Source organism: Corvus moneduloides, chromosome 3, assembly GCF_009650955.1.
Source record: "Corvus moneduloides isolate bCorMon1 chromosome 3, bCorMon1.pri, whole genome shotgun sequence".
NCBI classification, from domain to species: Eukaryota; Metazoa; Chordata; class Aves; order Passeriformes; family Corvidae; genus Corvus; species Corvus moneduloides.
The window spans coordinates 77,288,798-77,309,503 of NC_045478.1; the positions used below are offsets into that span (position 1 = coordinate 77,288,798).

General features: G+C 41.6%; 1 protein-coding gene across 1 annotated transcript in view; it reads right to left on the reverse strand.

The window, feature by feature from the left end:
* Positions 1-14,894, reverse strand: part of KCNK1 (potassium two pore domain channel subfamily K member 1) — a 34,938-nt gene extending 20,044 nt beyond the window's left edge. Inside the window, exon 1 of the mRNA XM_032102294.1 lies at positions 14,239-14,894. Coding sequence (XP_031958185.1) covers positions 14,239-14,593 — 355 coding nt within the window. The 5' untranslated portion in view covers positions 14,594-14,894. The remainder of the gene's footprint in view (positions 1-14,238) is intronic.
* Between the last annotated feature and the right edge of the window lie 5,812 nt (positions 14,895-20,706).

The following is a 20,706-nucleotide window of genomic DNA, read 5'->3' on the forward strand; positions in this document are numbered from 1 at the left end:
CCACTTACTGAAGTGTTTTAATCACACATCCAATCACTGAAGAATACCTATCTAGTCTTGCTAACTTAATAATTTCTTGCATTGAAATGAACCACAGCTTTTCTTCCTACCATCTGGAAATAAAAAGAAACAACCAGCTGCAAATTAGTATGCTTTCCACCTCCACTTTGAAACAAAAATTGCTTTATTGCACCATCAGAAAGAACAGAGCACGAAAACAGTGAAGGAAAGCAGTATTGTGGGCAGTAAGGAATTATCACACAACATTAAAAAATTAAGCCATTTCACGCTGTGGAGTTAAAATCAAATCTGTAAGCAGCATCTTTGCATTAAAATCCAACCTCACGTAGAAGAAAGCGTTATCTACCAGATACAGCAGGGGAATAGGAATATTTACTTCTAATCTTGTTACTGATTTGACATGTGGAACTCAGGGAAATTACGAGCATCAGCTCTGTTGTTTGGCAGAGGAAGACACATAGTCCTGCCTATTTTTGTAAGGTACTTCAATATTTCATACATAAGTCAGTCAGTCACCATAATGTATCTCCATGTGAATAAATCCTATTACTTTCTTCTGTTTTAATAGCTATTTCTCAGAAACATGAAGAATTCAACAACGCATAAAGCCAAACAGAAGCAAAACAATTTAACACAAATAGAGAAAAAATCACTAAAGCAACTAGCAAAAACACACAGATCTGAAGTGCATCACACTCCACTTTCATGCAAGCACATTCCATCTAGAATAATAAAGATAAATTATGAGACAATATTTACATAAGGACCAAAGTAAGATACTTTTACACATGAGATTACTTACTCAAAACACTAAATCACAGTCCTAAATATGATACTCGATGATACTTTCTCATTTGAATACAGTCTAGCTGAATATATCCACCATTTCATCAAGCTCAAAATAGAACACGAATTTGCAAATCTCAATGGGAAAATACTTTAACTGTTGTGAGAACTGGTTTACTGAACCATAAACTGATTTTATAGATATACTAGTCCTATTCAATTATTCACATGTTTAGGGCATCCCACATAGCAAACAAGAATTGTGGGAAACAAATTTGATTAGTTACACTGGAATAAGGACACCCAGGGTAATCACAACTGTATGTCCTATCAGCATATAAAGAGAAAGGAAAAGAACTGTAGTTGAACATACTATTTATGTTCACAAGGAAATGAAATGTAGAGGTTTTTGCTTATCTAGAAGAAAGTATTTAGAAATAAATAGGGATGCAGCATTTAGACACGTAAACTACATACACAAGACATTTAGCCAGCAATGTAAAGACACAGAGCAACTTAAATACTCTGTGGTTTTCAAACCTTATATATATTGTCTGTTTAGACTAACGGCAATTTATTGTAAAACAATGCACTTCACTTAGCTACAAAAATGTCTCTTGGTGGGATAGTTGACGATTCCAGAAATTCTTACAACTATAGCATGACTTTCCTAGTGGAAATACATCATTCCAACCTCTCAGGGCCAGAATAGCCCTAAGATAGCCCTGCATACGATGAAAGCAGGCAACATTAAATCAGTATGACAATTCATAAAAAAATACTCCAGTTGCCCAATCACAACTCTGGACTCACCAAGTCAGTCAAAGACCATCGACACTGACCAATGACTTTGAGACCCATTTCCTTAAATCCCTTTCCAGTAAGGTAGCACACGTATCAGAAATGCTTAGCAATCATCCAGTCTGAAGGTTTCATGTTCAGCACCCTCCTGCTGCCAGCACCTGCATTTGCAAACAGTGACCAACATGAAATGTGTGGATTGACACAACCTGTGACTCTGTAAGGAAAGCAGGATGCTTACATGGCATCTCTCAGACCTCAGCATAAAGGGGAAGGGAATGTAAAATTGCTGGTAATTCCAAAATAAAGGCCTAGCACTGAAGAGCCTGAACAGCAATGAGTAAATTGATAGTTAACACATCTTTACAAGGGAGAGATTTCTTTGCAAGCGTCTGGTCCTAGGAACGCAACCAGTTTCTTGTAATTGTCAACATCAATGTCTTGTCAATTGTCAATGATAAGAATTTGTAAACTGGTTACAATGGCATGACTGCATTGCTTCCTTACTAACTTCAAAGACAATGCAGTTTACCACATAACAGTAGCTACCCAGCAGGAGAAAATGAAGTTCCCCTGGAGATGCGTGTACCTGAGATACGCGGGATAGGAATATTTTAATGGTGGCATCTGAATTAACAAAAAGGAGTCCGGTTAAAATTCTTTCAGCTTTGCTTGCTGACATTTTAATCCTGCTTGAAATAATGCTCCTTTACAAGGGACAGCCAGCAATTGTCAGATACATTAGCATTACAGGAAACACTTCCTTAGGTTGCCAGTGCCTTTCTTATATATCTGTTGACAATTTGACTGTGCTTTTTTGATTCTTTCTTTTGCCACACTGCTACATGAAATGCCTAACTAATTCCAGAGTTACCACTAGGAAAAAAGTTGCTGTTGGTTCTGGCTGCTCTTGTATTGGTTGCAGTTTACTCAAATGTAATAACTCAGAGCAAACTAATCCAGCAGGAAAGGAGTATGTTTCTTCCAGTCCAATAAACTGACTTGGCTTACTGCTGTGGTCCTGTTGGCAACACACCTAGCACAGGGTTGGACCCCAGGGTGAGAATCGGGGATCCAAGCCATCTTCCTACCGCTGGCAAAGCTGTTAGGTAGGCTCAGCCCATTTTGTTTTGCAACACCCGGAGCAAACCCTTTACTAGGTAAAGAGAGGCATCCAGCGTGCTAAAGCAGAGAAAATACTGCCACCTTCTCACAAAGGCTACTCAGGCATTTGGTCAGTTATGTGGGCAGCATTGTCTGGTGTGTAGTTTGTTTTCTACACATAGTACACAACTGAGCAATTCCCTAGAAAGGAGAAGCAATATTTTTGGATTCTCCACTGAAGGAAAGATACAGAAATGTGCATTGCACACTTTGATATGGCTTCTAGGTAAAACCTTTTTCAAGTAGCTGTAATTTCCTCTAATATTACTGAGCAGAAAAACTATTACTAAAGGAAAAAAACCAACATCAAATACAAGAAAATAAAAGCATGCTGAAGTGCATCCACAGGATGGGAAATCAGCTTACTGTATGGGAACACAGCCCAGCAGCAGAAATGGAGAACTGCAAGACAAAATACACAGGCTCCTATTTTCAACCATACTAATGGCTCATACATGGTTTTTCATGACTGTTTTTCCTTTGTCTTAGTTCATCCTTTAGCAAAATACATACAGAAATGTCACTGTAATCTCTCAAGATGCAGAACATAACAGTAGGGCACTAATCAGCAAAGCAGTTCCTGGTATGCATATGCTTCAAGATCTACTGATAAAACATTACTCAGAAATGTGAAAGATTATCCCCATCTCCCTCATGACATCCAAGGACATGGTATAATGCAAGGTTAAGACCTGGGGCTCAAACTTCTGTTCGAGATGTTGAGAGAGCTTCCATCTTTTGCTTTGATTGAGATTCATGGCTACCAATAACTACTAGGATAAATGACAATGTCCTCAAAGCAGCATACAAAATACTCACAGGTGGCAGCTAGAAAACCTGACCTGAACATTCAGGTGGCTTCACTAAGTAAACAGAGCTGCACTAAAAGATACAACTGAAAACTAAAGACGTATCTTTGCACTGTAGGTAGGCAGAATGTAAATGCATAACAACTCCAATAATAAACTAAGGCCTAAATCTAAGGCCTGAGATAAGTCTCGGATTTACCTTTTTCTTATCAACATGAATTGTTGATTTACACAGTGTAACATCCTGTAGTGTTCATGGTTCTTTGGTTGCCCAACCAGAGTTGCAGCAGTGGACCAAGAGCCAGGCTGGAGTCCTGGATTTCTCAACAAATGTGTAAATGTACAGAGGTAAATTAAACAATCCTCACATTAGAGAAATTCATTGCTAAGTACTAATCACTCAAATTATTTACAGCATTTTGTGTTAATTTCTGTGCACCACTTACAGTTTACAGTAGCTGGGATTTTCAAACAGGAACACAATGACACTTCTTTGAGCCCTGTCCATTTTTGCTATACTGTTGAGTCAGCATTCCAACACTAACCAAAAACAGAGCCATGGAAATCGCTGATCACAGAACTGTCAAAGTTGGAAAAACCCTCTAGCATCACCAAGTCTAACCATCAAACTATATAATATGTATAAATAAGTAACAAGACCTGCTGTGGAGTGTTTAAAATTTAATTGCCCATTAGTAAATCATACAGCCTACAGCTTCTGAAACTCTACAAGAAATGGAAGTTCTCTGGTTTGCTTTAGAGTTTTCTCATTTCCTTTAGGCTGTAGGCTTCAAAGGAAAAGGTCTATGCCATTCTTGTACAGCATACAGCTGGGAAAATAGCTACTTTTAAAAATATACTAAGCAGAGATTCCGAGGCCTTCCCATATTAATCTTAAATACAATGATCAATTTTTAAGGCTCTTCTCCCTTTTGTGGAGGGAGATGTATAGACTTCTATAATGAAGTCCCCAAGAGTTAAACATCCAAGCTATTTAATTTTTAGCAGATCTCTGGACATGTTGCTACTTTCTGAAGGGTTTTTTCCCCCACTTTAAAGCCACATACAGTACAGTCTCAGCCTACTGGGGAAGAGGTGAGATCAGATTTTTGCTCTGTGTTTGCACTTGGTGACTCTAAAGTAACATCTTTTCAAACTATATTGTAAACAAAAGAGGATACCTACTCTAACTTGCCTCCGGACCTTGGCACTACTACTGCATGTTGCAACGTCTAAGAGTGCCAATCACATTTTAAAAGCTCAACCAAGCAAAATATGTGCTCATAGTGTGCCATGTAGTTTTAAAAGGACAAAAAAGTAGAAGACCAAGTGTCACGGAAGAGAAAATTCAATACAGACTTTAAAATAAAATCCTACGTAAGTCCCATTTCAGTCATTGCCGCACCGTTTGAGATTTTCTGAAGGATTACTTTTGCCTCTTAATACTGAGAAATCTTCCCACACTTGGAAATAATGATAGTTTTAGTATGTATTTCATAGAATCATAGAATGATTTGGGTTGGAAGAGACCTTAAAGATCATCTTGTTCCAACCCCCCTGCCATGGGCAGGACACCTTTCACAAGATCAGGTTGCTCAGAACCCCATCCAATGTGGCATTAAACATTTCCAGGGATGAGGCATCTATCTTCTCTGTGCAACCTCTGCAAGTGCCTCACCACCCTCACAGTAAAGAATTTCCTCCTAATATGCAAACTAAACCTACTCTCTTTCAGTTTTAAGCCATTTCCTGTTGTCCTATCACTACATGCCCTTGTAAAAGGTCCCTCTCCAGCTTTCTTGTGGGTTCCCTTCAGGTACTGGAAGGACACAATGAGATCATTCCAGAATCTTCTCTTCTCCAGGCTGAACAATCCCAATTCTCTCAGCCTTTTCTCATAGGAGAGGTGCTCCCATAAACATTTTCAATAAAGCTGAGAAAAGGACTACTTCTACAGTCATTTCAACATACAACAACTAGAAATATAATACAGCCAGTACAACAAAGAAAATAAGTCACAAAATCTAAACACTGCCTGAAATGTATTTTCTTTTGCAAAAGCCACAATTCTGAAACTACATTCATCTCTCATTCTGCTTATTGAAAAAAAAGAAAGTGAACAATGATGTGTCTTAACCATATCATTTCAATATCTAATTCTGGTTGGTTGGTCCCTCTTTTACCTTAAACTAACTTATACATCTAGTCTTAGAAACCTTCTGTGAAGAAGCTACTATTAGAGAATTTAAGGTTATTCAGCTGAGTCAGTTTAAACAGTCTTTAAATAATTGAAAGGCACAGAAGGAGGTACTCATACTACAAGTAGAATGAAATTCAGAGGTGCATTTTAACCTTTTCATTTTAGTTTTGAGTTATTTCTAACATATTCAGAATAAACATTCAGTGTGTCGGACATGAAATGCACAAGGAGCAAAATATATGACAAAACCCTATTCTCATAGTACCAGTGCTCTCAAAAGCTGCATTTGCAATGATAATAAATTATGCTTGAAAACATTCTATACAGAGATTCTGGTCATGCCAGAAGTTTTCAATTTGTAGTAGAGGACAGCAGAAAGATGCAGAAAGCCTCTACTTGCTGTTATCGTAACAGTCTGGACTCACAATTTTCAGGAGAAAGATGGAATTCTGCTGTTAAAGTTTCTAGCAGTAAATAGTATGCAACTTTGTCAGAGGGCACAGACTCAATTTCTCACACACAAGCAAAGAGTATTTGGAACACTGGGCTACTGGGCTGGCTTGTTCCACTGGCAAAACCTGTTTCCCAGCCTAACCTGCAACTGGCATTTCCCTGGCTCCTCAAAAATGATGTGATAACTTCTGAAACTGCTCAAGTGACTGGCACAGAATCCGTTTAGAGTACGGACTACGGTAATTCTTAGGAAGCATCAGATAGTAAATGCTTGGAGTCTGGTGACAGCTGGTGTACCACTTGGATTCGTAAGTGCTTCTCCTACAAGGGCGCTGGCAGACTGTTTTCAGAGATGTGTATCTTTTCCTTTCCAAGGAAAAGGAAATCCGTATGTTCTTCCAAGAGGCACTCTGATACTTTTGTGAAGCACAGCCACTTGAAAAGCTTTGCTCCATTCATTCCTTTCAGTCCTGCTCTTAACCAGGACCACATTGCTGTTTTGTCCTCACAAGAAACAATCTGTTTAAGGTTTAGGCAAGGTTCTTCAGTAAAAAAGACAACTGGTACATTTCTCCTTGATCTTCTGGGTCACCATCAGTAACTACTGTAGGTCTTCAGTTGAATTTTGCACGAATGTCGTAACTCTCAAGCAGCTCAGGTCAGACTCAGAAACAGTAGGGATTTAGATAGCTAATTCCCAAGAAACTTTTTATTACTGTTCTTTAATCCTGAAGACATCAAAACTCTCATAGGAATCCTAATTTTTCCTCAAAAGGCTAAACTTCCACTTCTTCGCAGGCCAATAAATATTTTGGTCTTCATATGGCTAAGTAGCTTGTAACCTACTTTATAATTAACCTGAAGCAGTGACTAAAAGAGACATTTGTCCATAGATTATGATGTTCCTCTATCCAAAAAACATCACAGATTATTAAAATGACAATGCAGTGGGCCAAAGTGAAACAAGGAAAGAACCAAAACAGCCAACAAATAAATGAAAACAGGAGAAACTACAGATTTAAAAGACCTTTTTTAAATTACATTCAGATAAAAGTGAAAATCCTGCCATGTAATGGTCAGGAACTGCAGGATTTGGTTGTTAAGTTTTAGAAGTCCTGTTCTGAAAGCATACATGACTTTTAGCTTAGGATTTGATTTGGAGATGTCAGTAGAATAATAATAAAAATTCCAGCTTTACAAAAGGGTTAAAAAATAGAAAATGTTTAATGAAAGGCGATTTTGGAGGAGATTACTCTCTTGCTTTTCAACTGTTTGTGTTTCAGACAGGAATAATGACCCTAGGGCAAACATAAAAGGACTACAGAGGCAGCAGTTGCAGTCCTGCACTTGCTGAGAGCTGCTGGGGTGGCTCCTCATCACTGGGAATTTAGCAAAGCAAGTGGAACTGGAGGATACAGAAGTGAGGACAGAGTTTGTAAGAAACACATTCCGTCCATCAGCAGCCAGCACTGCTCCAAACAATAATACAGTCCTGCTAATCCATGGCTTCTCCAGTTTCTGTCAGGAGATGGTTTTTTATTACTCACTGGCCTGTAAAGCAGGCCAAATATTGGTTTAGAGCGACTTTTGACACCCTTTCTTTCAGCAAGCACAAGCAGGATTTTGGCACAGCTGATTGCTGTGTAATCCCATGAGAAACCAGGAACTACCACCCTGCCTGGAACACAAGACAGGGACAGACCCAGATTTCCTCCCTGATACTGCTTACTTAAGTAGAGAAAACAAGACGTCTGTCCTGGGCACACAAGAGATAATGTGACCAATCTGCCAGCTGTAACTCATCTCCATTACTCATCTCTTATCAGACGGTGCATTCTGTCCTGAAGTCCAGAGCCTAGTATCTTTCTCAAAAATGGTTATTATCATTGATTTTGAAAAAAATACAGGGGTTTTGGAGATATTCACACAACACATTTTTGGTTTGTGTGTTCTGGCAGGGTTGCTTGGTTTTGTTTTGTGGGATTTTTTATTTGCTTGGGGTTTTTAACTTGTCAAGTCCTTTCTTTTCTAGTTTTAAACGTGAAAATTTTTTAATTTTTTACTATTTCATCGAACATTCCCATGATTTTGTGTTGTAAGGCAGAGATATCAGAAACATTCAAGATACTTTCTCAGTATTAGTCCATACATACCCAACTTCTTTCACAGCTTCCCTAGCTGATGGTCTTTTTGTCTCTTCTTCCTAAGGAGTTCTAGAAAACCCTAGTTCAAATCCTTGTCCTGAGAATAACATTAAGCTGAACTCAACTGAAACCTCCCACATCCCAGGAGCGACAGCATCTTAACCCCAGGGCCAGAATAAAATATGACAGCAGCAAGTCTGGAACTGCTCCATGAGCATAAAATGAAGGAACTTCCCGAGAAGAAAGCAGGCACAGGCAGACAGAATGACTCTTTGACTTTGTGTTTATACCACGTCATGCAATATTCAGGGCGCCTGGTTCCAGGACAGTCTATTGATCTGGTGGCCAGCAGCCTTGGGGCCAGTAGCTGTGATTACCCTGTTCCAGAAAACCCTGTAGGCTTCAACCACTTGGCTTCAGATCCTACCAGTTGGCTTACTGAATGTAATCCTTCTCCTTTGGCATCCTTCTCAACCTACCTTATAATTTCCTTTGCTGTTCTTAGAAGCTCTCCTGTATAAAAACCACTCTGTTGCAGAGCACAGCACAACCTCCCTTTGCCTTTGAGATTATCCACAGCAAATTACCTTTTCCTGTAGATGTTGTTTCCAAGTAACAAACAACTCAAAAGAGAAACAAAATTCCCAACGTTTGGCATTCTCACTCAATGGCAGATGAATAGCTGCAATTCATCACACCAATTTAAATAATCTATGAGTGCTGCAGTCAGAGCAACAGCACAATGAAGCTTCAGTGTTCTGCTGGAGTCAGGGGTGACTACCAGCGAGACAGATCTGACTTTAATCCATCACAAGTTTGTATATTTTCAGATAAGAGGCAACAAAAAATCGTATGTCAGGTCTCTAGACAAATATTTGGTATAAATTATGAAACACATTTATTTGGTGTGTATTAATGAGATAATACAGGCATCACCAGGGACACAGCCCACATATTCTGACAGCAGCAGAAGTGACATATGCATTTTACATTGAATTCAAGCATAGGACAAAACCCTTTGTCTTCCCTAAAGCCTCTAAAGTGAACTATCCTCTTATTTATTATGCTATCTATTTAAGTTATATTCACATTTTTCTATAAGATATGAGAGACCCTAGTAGTCTCTTCCACCTGAAGGCTCTACTGTAAGAGCCTACAAATCTTATGATGTCTTTGTAATGCTCCACTGTGATGCTTTCATGGCACTCTCTCATCTTCTATGAATTTGTTAAGATCTGTAATGCACACTGAATAAGCACTGGATGTGGGGCCTGTTCCCCTGGGGGGAAAGAAAGGCAAGAAAATAAAGCACTTGCGAGAAGAACATGGAGAAAATGATGCAGACTGCCAGGCTTCTCTCTCCCTGGTCTCTTCATAAGGAATATGTTCCTTTGCAGTACGTTCTTTTGTAGTACCAACTCCAGCAGAGACTCACAGCCTGTTACTTTTCATAAAGGCATAGTTTAGTTTCTCTTCTAAGTCATCAGTAGCAATGCTTATGAGAGTCAGACCTAACAGAGAGAGAGAACACTCTTTTGTAAGAGAACACCCTTACAAATCAAATTATATATGCATTAACTCCTCATACAGCTTGGCAGTTAAATAACTTGAATGCAAAACTGTCCCTGAAAGCCGTATTGTATCTTTACTAGCACTTCAACCAAGCACTTTCAAAGTAACAGCCTCTGTCAGCCTTTATCTGCAACTACTGAATCACTACTGTTCCTTACTCCATTCAGAGTACAGCAAGCAGAAACCCAGACTCAGTACATTATGGATCCTGGGTGACATTCCCTGAATGCAGCACAATACCCATCCTCAGCACCTACAATGAGACTGGTACAGGCTGAATTGCGGAGATGCTGCTTTCACAAACCACTTTGCCATCAACCATGTTACAGGATTCAAAGTGGTTGAATACTAACAGTCCTCTCCTTTTGTATTGTCTGAACTCCTGTGGCTCAAATGAGCGGCCAGCTGACCTTCATCAAAAAATTTAAAACATGCATTGCCATTGTAGACAAGGCAACTTCTCCTCACTTGGCCTTGTCCTGATTTAGAGATTTGCAAAGGAGATCTTCACTTCCTTCTAATGGGTATCTTGCCAACCCTATCACGGCAGAGAGAAGGATAAGGATCCAAAGAAGCTCTTTCTCAGCAGCCCTCTGCTATCTAAGTGTTATGTGAAATCTCCAGTCATGCTTGTAGATAGCAAGGCTTGTAGAAGAAGGGAAAAATACTCAAAGCTGGACAGTCAGAATAAGACTTACAGTCCATTCGTACAAAATGCCATGGGATATCCACACACTGAGAAGAGTCTTTCCAGAAACAAACATAAAACTACAGGCCCCAAGTTCCTAAAACAGCAGCTCCTTTCCTTCCCTACCTATTTTCCTTCAACAAGCGGAAGTCAGTGTACTCTTCATATCTGTCAACACAACCAGCATCAATTTCTTTGGTTGCTTCATTCTGCTTACAACTTGTGTAATGCAGTTTTCCCATATTGTGCCAATATGAGATAAAATGTTAGACACTGACAGCATGCCAAGACAAGTGAAAACACCACCTGGAAGGGCAAGTGCAAAAAATTACTTCATTTTTATTGTTAGAAATAAAAGACTTTAGTACAGATGGCACCACAACAAAGCCAACCAGAAAGAACTGCTTCAGTATGATGATTTGATGGCATCTAGCACTGAGACAAGCAAAGACCATAGATGTGTGTCAGGTATTAATTACAGGGAGTTTCCAAGACAGACACTATTTAAATGCACACAGCTGTATATTCTTAGTGTTTATGCTGTCAATTATTAATGACCAAATTGCTTCATCTTACACATAGCTCATATGGCATTCTGCACAACTGCTTAAGTTGCATAGGGAAGAATAAAGTCAGAAGAGAAACCTGCTGCCAGTCACTGCTCCAATCTGCTGAAGCCTCACCACCAGTCCATTTCACTGCCCTTTGTTTGCCCGTCCTTCAGGCAGCTTGTGACAGTCCTGTGACAGCCCATGTGCACAGTAATATTAATTGCTTTCAAGTAGCAATTTGCCTTATTCTGCAATCTCCTTTCATTTAAGATTTTTTTTTCGAAGTCTTAACTGGCTTTATCATTTTCTTCAAGGATTTTCTCTAGTGAGTAAGAAGCCAAAGACTATAATAAGGACGGGAGGGAACAAGAAGTCAAGTCAGGGTTGCCAAATTTAAACACTTTCCCTACATGCTTTATATAGAAAACTGAAAGGCTATGAAAGAAGCCTTGTCCTCTGCACAAGGGGTAGGTGTGTATTTATTTACATATAAGAGACAAATTCAGTCAGCTGAACACAAGGAACATCCGGGTGCTCCCTGTAATTTCACTTACACACAGAAACAACCCAGCAATTGCTCTTTTCTGCTTTTGCTCTTTTCTGCTTTTGCCTTTTGGCAAAGAGAGGGCATTTCAGGTGTACAGTTTATAACAATATAGCACATTTTGAATGTTCAAACACTTGTGAACAACTGCTTGAGGTGGCCAGGTGAGTTCTTCTGCCTGTCTTTCATTTTAATGACCATTTCAAGAGACTTGAAAGATTTCTTGCTCAGATGCAGAGTTAATTGAGGGGAAAAAAATGCACCTCATCAGAAATACGTGCGCTCTGGGGAGAATTCAAACACGCATTGGACACACCTTATTGGTCTGGATTTACATTTTATCTTGTCTACTTGTACAAACTCTAATTTATATTAAACAGGAATTAGGTACAGCTAAAGGCCACTGCATAAAACAAGAAAGAGACAAATTTGGTTAAAAAGGGCCCAACTCAAAGGACTATCAGACACAAAAGGAAGAACCACCACTTGATGCCTGGTCTATTACATCAATGATGACTGGATGACTTCAGTTTATGAAGGTGACAGAAATAACTAAAACTCACGCATGTCAGACCTCTGGGTTTTCTAAGCATATGCCATGTAAGTGGCATTTTCCAAAAGGTTTTCCTTTTGGACAATGGTTCCTTGGGTCTTCTTCCCTTGTAAGGCCTCGATGATCAAGCCAGCTGAACACACAGGGCCAGGTTATACCTTGCCCTTCAGCAGACGTGCAGTGGGAAAGAGATGTCCCTGTCTAAGCTGTACTGGTGAATCCAAACATCCAGTAGCTGTGTATCAGCAGGAAGCGTTAAGGTGTTACCAACTCAGCCCCACCCCCTCTGTCCCAACTGTGAACACTTTTTGACTGATTCATCAAAAGAAAAAAACCAACCAAAATCCAAAACAAGCAAACGAACAAAAAAAACCCCCAAAAACCAAACCAACAACAACAAAAAAACCAACCAAACAGGACTTTTTTCAATATATTTTTTTAAAAAATGTGGGTTATTACATTACAGAAAAACTCATTTGAATATAAAAATAGCTCTTGGACAAAATACCTAACAGTGTAACTGATTAGGAATGAAAACAAGCATTATAAGGTCAATTCAACTCCTTAAGCTTTAAGTGCTTTATAGTTTCACTGAATAAAAAAGAAAAAAAAAAGGAAAGAAAAAAAATTGAGTGCTGAAGTACTATCACAATTCCATGCTTTTCTTCACCAGGACTATTATCATATGTTGATTAATGCATAGAAATTTCTTCACTGAAAGCATTTAACTGCCACAAGTGTGTCACTTTCTCTCTTCTTACAAACTCTAACGCTAGTAACTAAGAACTGGGGAGGGGAGGTGCTGTGGCAACACCCATAAGCCTGTTTCACTTTTTAAAAACACAGACTTCCTGATGACTCTAACCTGTATACTCAATGACAACTACTTATAGGACAAGCATTGCCTGTTTGAGATCAGTCAGGAAGCACTAACATATGATCAGGTAACCAAATTATTAAATGTCATTATTAATATCAGTTGTGTTAACTTGGGGGCAGGGGAAGGAAGAAAAAAAGAAAAAAGGAACAGTGCCTCTTTTATAGTAATATCAATATACTGCCAAGACACAAAGCCCTTTCTGGTTGTACAAATGTCAGGGTGATTTTTTTTTTAAACCTTTTCTTATTTGATAAGCCCTTATTATTTATGGCAGTGACCTGCATTCAAATCACTAGAGCCCAACTTCCCAGCACAAATGCTTGCACTCATCCTTTAAGAGAAAGCTGTCCACTATGATCGTATGAGAAATGCAACTACTGTAAAAATAAGTGCTTGTAAAAACTATGGTCACACGAACGTTTCCTCGAGCTTTTCAAAACACCAATGCAAATCACTACTTGGAAGAAAAAAAGCATTGTCTTTCAGTCACTTACATGCAAATGTTAAATGGAACTTGACAGTAAAATATGAAAATGAAATTTAACTTCATTACAACCAGGTTAGCAGCCCGTCCCCGTCCATCCGTGTGTGTCCCCCCCTCCCCCTCCCACTGCAAAAAATCAGCCTGGGGAAAAAAAAAAAACCAAAGGAGAAAGCAAAGAAGACCAAGAGCTTAAGAAGACACCCCTAGAAGCATTTAAAAGTTCAAAGAAAGAGATGGGCACCTCGCCGGATTTTCGAAACCGCCAACGATTTCAAGGTGGGGTACTTGGCAACCGGGCTCTTGGCGCTGCATTCGGGGGGGTTTCAAACACGGGTGATGCATCCTACACAAAACATGCCTGTCGCACGGGAGAGTTTGGGAAGCACCGCTCCCTTCGGAGCCCCCCTCACGCCCAGGGCAGCGGGGCCGGCGGTCGCTCCGTGCCCCCGGTCCTGGGCGTGCGGCGGCCCCGGCCCGTGCCCACAGCCCCGGCTGCCCCACACCGGCCCCGCCGCCGCCGCGGGGCCCTCAGGGGTCCGGGCCTCCCCGGAAGGCCTCCGGCGGCGGGCGAACCGCCTTTTGCCTTACCCGTGGTGGAGAGGACGGTGCTGGCGAAGAAGAGGGAGGAGGTGAAGTCCCAGTTCCAGTTTCCCGAGGCGTTGCTGAGCACCGAGACGCCGTAGTTGCTGGCCTCCAGCACCCGCATCAGGAATTGCTCCAGCTGCTGTTCCGAGAGGCAGGCGTGCTCCTCCAGGAAGCGCTGCTTCAGCTTGCCCAGCTCTTGGCGCAGCAGGTCTTCGTAGGGCAGCTCCACCGAGGAGAAGACCACGGCGCCGAACACCAGGTAGAGCAGGTAGCCCAGCACCAGCAGCGCGAAGCACCAGGCGGAGCGGTGCTGCTCCACCAGCCGCACGCAGGAGCTGCCCGCCAGCGACTGCAGCATCTTCCCGAGCCGGGGCCGCCTGAGCCCCGGGCCGGGCCGCCGAGGGAAGTGGGGGCTGAGGGAAAGAGGGAAGGGGAGCGCGGCCGCCGCCTGCCCCCTCTGCAGCCGCTGGCTGACTTGGAGGGCGCGGAGCGGCGCTGATGTGGCGCTCACGTGGCGGCGCGGCGCAGGTACCGCGGCGGAGGGAGGGACGCGGGGAGGAAGGGCCTCCTCCTCCTGCTGCCGCTGCCGATGCTGCTCCCGCCGCTTCGGCCGCCGGCTGGGACGCCGGCGCTTTCTCTCGTTGCAGTTCCTTGTCTCCGAGTAACGCGTGGAATCCCCCGCTGGCGCTCAGAGAAGCCGAGCGAGAGCCTCCCCCCGCCGCGCGCTGCGTCGGAGCTTTATTCCCCTTTCCACACAAAAGTCTCTGGAGATTTCCTTGCCCCGCTGCTCCCCGCCCCCTGCAGTGAGAACGCCCCAAAACAGCAATTCCTTCCACTATTGTTTTTTGTTATGATTTACTTATTTATTCATTCGTTCACGTTTCAACGCGGAATAACGTGACGCAGTGTGAAGCAGGAGGCTGAATTTCATTCAGTGCAGAATGTGATGAGTTCAAGGAGAAACCCAGATGTAAGGCGTTGAAGTCCTCCCTCAGGTCTGTAACTTCAAAATGGGGCCTGTTCGGGGGTGCAGTTTGAACCAGCTGACCTCCAGAAGCTCCCCAGACAAGCTAAAAGAGTCTTTGCTCCTGTGCAGGGCTCCTGCAGACACTTTTTAATGGTGTGGAGTGCCTGGCTAGTGCTCAGGGCAGCATCCACAGTGAATACAAATGCGCTGTGCAGTCCCAGCCAGCGATCTTCACAAGTTTCACTCTGAATGCTTCTTTCTTCATCCATCTCAAACTCCAACCAGCAACCACACAGTGAATTTGCCAGATGAGGTTCCCCACCAGATGAAAAGAGCAGTAAAAATTATAGCTTCCCAAAGTGTCCCTTAGGGTGAATAGAGACAGCTTGTGGTAAAGGAGAGAGAGAAGATTCCCTGGTCACAAAGTTCTGCCATTCACCTCTCAGCTGATGGCAATTTATACAGACACAAAGTAGTAGCTTGCAATTTAGAAACTTACTAGGACTGGCCAGGGAGTTTGGACAGGGTAAATAAAACCCAGCAGCCTATCTTAAGTTGTTAGGTACCCCTCTAAGCTTTAAGGACTACTGTGGGAAAAGAATAGAAAAATGAAAGGGACAAAACAATTTTTCAGTCTAGAAACTTAAAACAGTATATTAACATTTCCTTTTATACAACAGCTGCATGAAACTATGGGATTAATCTGGCCTGACAGAACAGCTCATCCAGTTCCTGATCTATTCCCACTGCCAGCCACAGCTGGGTCATTCCAGGGGCTTCAGCGCATCCCCCACCCCTTTGTTTCATGACTAAAATGTAAATGTGCTCATACATGCAAACAGCAGCTGCTTGAATGGTTGGTCAGTAGAGCGCTTGGGGGATGTGGGAGGTACACAGGAGACAGGCCAAGCAGGCAGACTCTTGATGATGTGCCAGGAGCACATGTGTGGTATTCATGATAGGCTGTGGTCATGTCTTTGCTATAAAGCAGTATTTTCCCAACCTTCAAACCAAATATTTGTTTAAAGGTTAGAAAATGTTTGCCTAAGAACACACCTCTCTTCAGTTATAGGAAACCGTGGCTGGGTAGCTGAACAGTTTTATTTACCAGCCTCCTTCAGTTTTCCATTTTTATGAATCAGTCATTCTCCATTTTTAGAAGCCTCTCACACTTGGAGGCTTGCTGGGCTAAAGAGAAAAGGAGGACTCTGCTGAACAGAGCCTGCAATACTCTTCTAATTCAAATTTTATCCCCAAAGCTTCTTGGAGGCATAGACTGAGGGGAACAAAGGCAGAGCGTCACAGTGTATCACCAAAGTGTTCAGTTCTTGCTTCCAAAGCAAACATCTGGACAGTCTGAGTTTTAGCCGCTGTTATTGATGTTCACGGCTTAACTCGAAGCGCTTAACATAACTGATACCTTAATTACAGATTTCTTTGGGATAGAAAGGTGTCTTCATATTCATCTGATCTTGAGTGGTTGTACTTACTGTGATAGTATCACATGTGAATGCAGTTATGGCATTCCAGCTTCATTCCACAGCATGCTATATCCATTTTCATATTGTTTTGCTAGTCAAGAACTAGGCCAGTCAAGGATTCAGTGTACTGAATTCTGTGTTATGTCCTGTATAACAGAATGTCACAACGTGCTTCAGCAGGGAGTGACTGAAATTGGGGAGCAGGCTGTTACAGAACAGCCTTTACCCAGCAGAAGTTTCATTCTACTGTGATCATTCCTCTTAATAAAACATGAATCCAGTTAATAAAGTGTACCACATCATCACATCGCTTGTCCACCAGCTATGCTCTGTGGTGGCTGGGCTCCTTACTGCTGGAGAGGCCCAGGTGCAAGCAGAGTGAAGAAACCCACTATTGGTAGACACTGGTGCTCTCCATTGCACAAAACTCCCTCTGAGCTACAGAAAATGCAAATACAAGCTGCCTGTCTACATGGGCAGAAAAGAAGGCAGACATTCTAATCCACCATGGAACTGAGACAGAAACCACAGGTGTTTCCTGGGGTGCTAGAAAACCACAGAGAAAGTTACTAGTCTCTAACTCTGCTGCTTGGGGAGGTAGGACAACTCCCCTATCACATCTCTGTGCTAGCAGTCCATAGCATAGTCCAGAGGCTATATGTACATAAGAAGTGTAAGGCCCTCTCAGAGCTGTATGAATCACTGACATTTTCTGTTGAGAGAAGTAAAGAGGCTTTGTGTTAATGGCAGTCTGTTTTTCTCCAAGATTTTTGGTTAACTAGAATAATCTTTAATTACTGAAACATTTCCAATGAAATGCTGAAGTGCTTGAAACACCAGAAGACAAGGAGAAGGTGGCTAGAGGAAGACAGCCTGGTGGCAGACAGTGACCAGAGAGGGGGATCACCATACTTTAGTCATTTGTCCAGTGAATGAAAATGACAATAGATAAAAATAGTAGCTTCAGTGACAAGCAAGAATAGCTCACAGCAGTGCTCCAGTGCCCAGAGCCTGGTCTGTGGTGGGTGGCATAAGCCAAAGAGGAGCTTTGACACTAGGGCCCTGCTGCTGTAATCCTGTGAGCAGGAAGGTGTCTGGGGAAAGGGAACTGCCCATGTTTGGCACTGTTAATAATATCAAGACTATAAAATATTTTCAACTCCAAAAAGAAAACTGAAAATTACTCAGAGGCACAGAAAGCTTCAGGCTGACTGAAAGGATTGTTTCCTTTTTTTTCCCCCCAAAAGAGTAGTCTCATGGCCAGATCACAAAACTTTTAAATCAGTCTTGGAAGAAAAAGCCCTTCCTCTCATTGTGTTGAAGAACCTTAAGTCCCAGAAGCTGGGTAAATAAAATTAGCTACCAGGCAATACTTATCCTGCCAAACCTGTTCTGCTCTGGCATACCTACATCATGACCTCACAGTACAGGGAACAGAGGAGGTGGTGGTGAGGAACGGTGGGATGAACCAGGACAGTGTGGGAGGCAATAAACACGTACGTGGGGAGAACATGAGGCAGTATCAAAGCTGTGTCACCCTGACAGCTGAATATTGGATAGCAACAGGGAACTGATTTGTCCCTCAGGACTGTTCTGCAAATTTGGCATGGGTATAAATTCAGCAGTTATAGCAAGTTTAAAGACTGACTGATCAGTCCTAAATGATGAGTACATGAAGAAAGGTTGCCATAAATGTAAGATTCTCTGAATTCACTTCTATTAACGATTCTGCCCCTAACATATTTCTTAAATGAAACTGAGAAGTAGAATCATTTACAATTTGATCAATCTGTTAAGTGAAGGCTGGAACATAATAATACATTTCTTTTATAGAAGAAAATATTTCTGAGCGATTGTTTCTAAATACTCAATCTGCGAGCTTTTGCAGAAGTTAATACAAGGTTGGCTAGTGGCTCTGATTGAATGTCATGGCCCTGTGGGCAGGCAGGATGTGAATTTATAAGAATCACATCCTCACAGGCACTAACACAAAAGTAGTTAAGTTGAGAAGCAGTCAGATGGGTTGCCATGTGTTCTGTTTCCAATGGGTAAGGTCTTCTATTTTGGCTAAACAGAATCATCTAGATTTGGGTCAAATAAAGTAAAACTTATAAAAGTTGAAACAAACAGAGCCTGACTTTTTAGGAGAGAAAGTAATCTGTGAAGAGGGGATGCATTCCCATCTTAATTTGACAGGACGATGGAATAAGAGAGTACAGATGTACTTAGGTGTTTAAAATTTATCAGCAGCCATACTGGTGACAGTGGAAATATTGCCATGGAAGAAAAAGAGTCAGCGAAACCTCTGTCTGTGTTCATGCCATTTCCAACAAAGCCTGCCTGGCTAAATTCTACTTGAGAGGGAAGGGAGAAGGCTTGAGATTTAGTGATTTCCTCAAAAAAAGACCACTTTATGCTGTTTACTTAATGGTGCAACACTGTCCACAAAGATTAAGACCACTGATGTGTGATAGCAAAGGAATGAATGTGCCTAGTTTGGAGCTATTTTTAGGGGAAGGTTTACATCATGAAGTAGTAGTGCTTAGAATCAAGGAAGTTTATATGCATGGTCAGGCACAATTTCTTTCTTGAGTGAGTCATCCTTGTTTAGCATAAATGTAATTTTCCTTAGAGTTTCAGTAAGTATTCATATTTAAGCAATGATCTTGGTGTCCAGGTAGAATAACTGATAGATAACTGTTTTATAAAGATAAGCATTTCATGTAATGGAAAAAGTAATGTCATGTGTATTTCCCGTCAGATTTACCCAATGACATTATCCAGAAAGCAGCTTGGTTTCTCCAAGAGGTATAGGTCCAATGGGGATGAGAGCTGCATATATGTACATAAATACATGCATCCATGTATATACATATATGGTTTGATATAATTATATCTATAGCATGCCTCCTCAAACTCCTCACTATTATATTCTAAGTTGTGCCACATCTTTGTAGAAAGGTAATTACCTGTTATTTGTAGGAATGTGTTAACACTAAAGAAGTGTACTAGCTCAGAGAATTCAGGATGTCAACATGACCTTATTAGAGAATTACATTAAATAAAATTCAGTGTTTTCAATAAAGTGACCTTGTCCTCCTAAGTCCTGTGGCAGTCACCCAGCAGAATTGGTCTTTTTAATCTCTTGTTCAAGATGTTGAAAAGAAGAAAAATTGTTAATATACTTAATACTTCATACTGAAAAATAAGGGTTCAAGTCACAAAATACTTTATATCTCTTCCATCTACTCTGTAGAATGTTTTATCCTTCTTCCCCCAGGTTGGCAGTCTGCTCTTAGAGGTGGTTTTAGTGGGAAATAAAAGAATGCAGTAGCTGAAGTGGGCTCACACAACTGTGGGTGTCCAGCCCTCCATCCTGATCTTACCAGTTCTGGGACCAATTTTGGTTTTGTCTTGAAGATGTTGTACCAGTTCTTGGGCACCCAGGAAATGATAGTGTCAGCAAAGCCCACCAGCTTTCTCTGGGTCAATTTCGAAACACACAGCCCCAGAAAGAATTACACACTAAATGGTCTGTCTGTAATTACTTTTTTTAGTAAAAAAGTAGTTAGGCTACTTTAGTAGGCTATATTTTCATGGTTTCTGATTTTGGTTAACTGAGGCCCAGTCCCAGTCTTAGTTTAGTGGTGCTGTTGGTGAATATCAGGCAAATCCTTTTGCCTGTTTTAATTCAGTTTGCACTGCTGTAGAATTTTTGTACTTGTTTAATCAATTTTATGCAACAGGCTGAGTTGAGCTTGTATTACAGTGGCAGACAAAATCTTGGACCCAGCAGTGGTGACGTTCTCTCTGACAGCTCACGCACCCTCTTACCCATTCACGGAAAGGTCACATTAACTTGTCAAAACAGCTTTCAGCTTCAGCTCCATTTGACTCTGTGTTCCTGGGCCCCAGCATGTGTACACAGCCCAGCACTGCTCTCCAAGGCCTCCTTGCCCTGGGCTGTGAGTTTGGACGGAACAGCATGTGCACGCTTGGACTGGATGTACTGGGGCCGGTGTG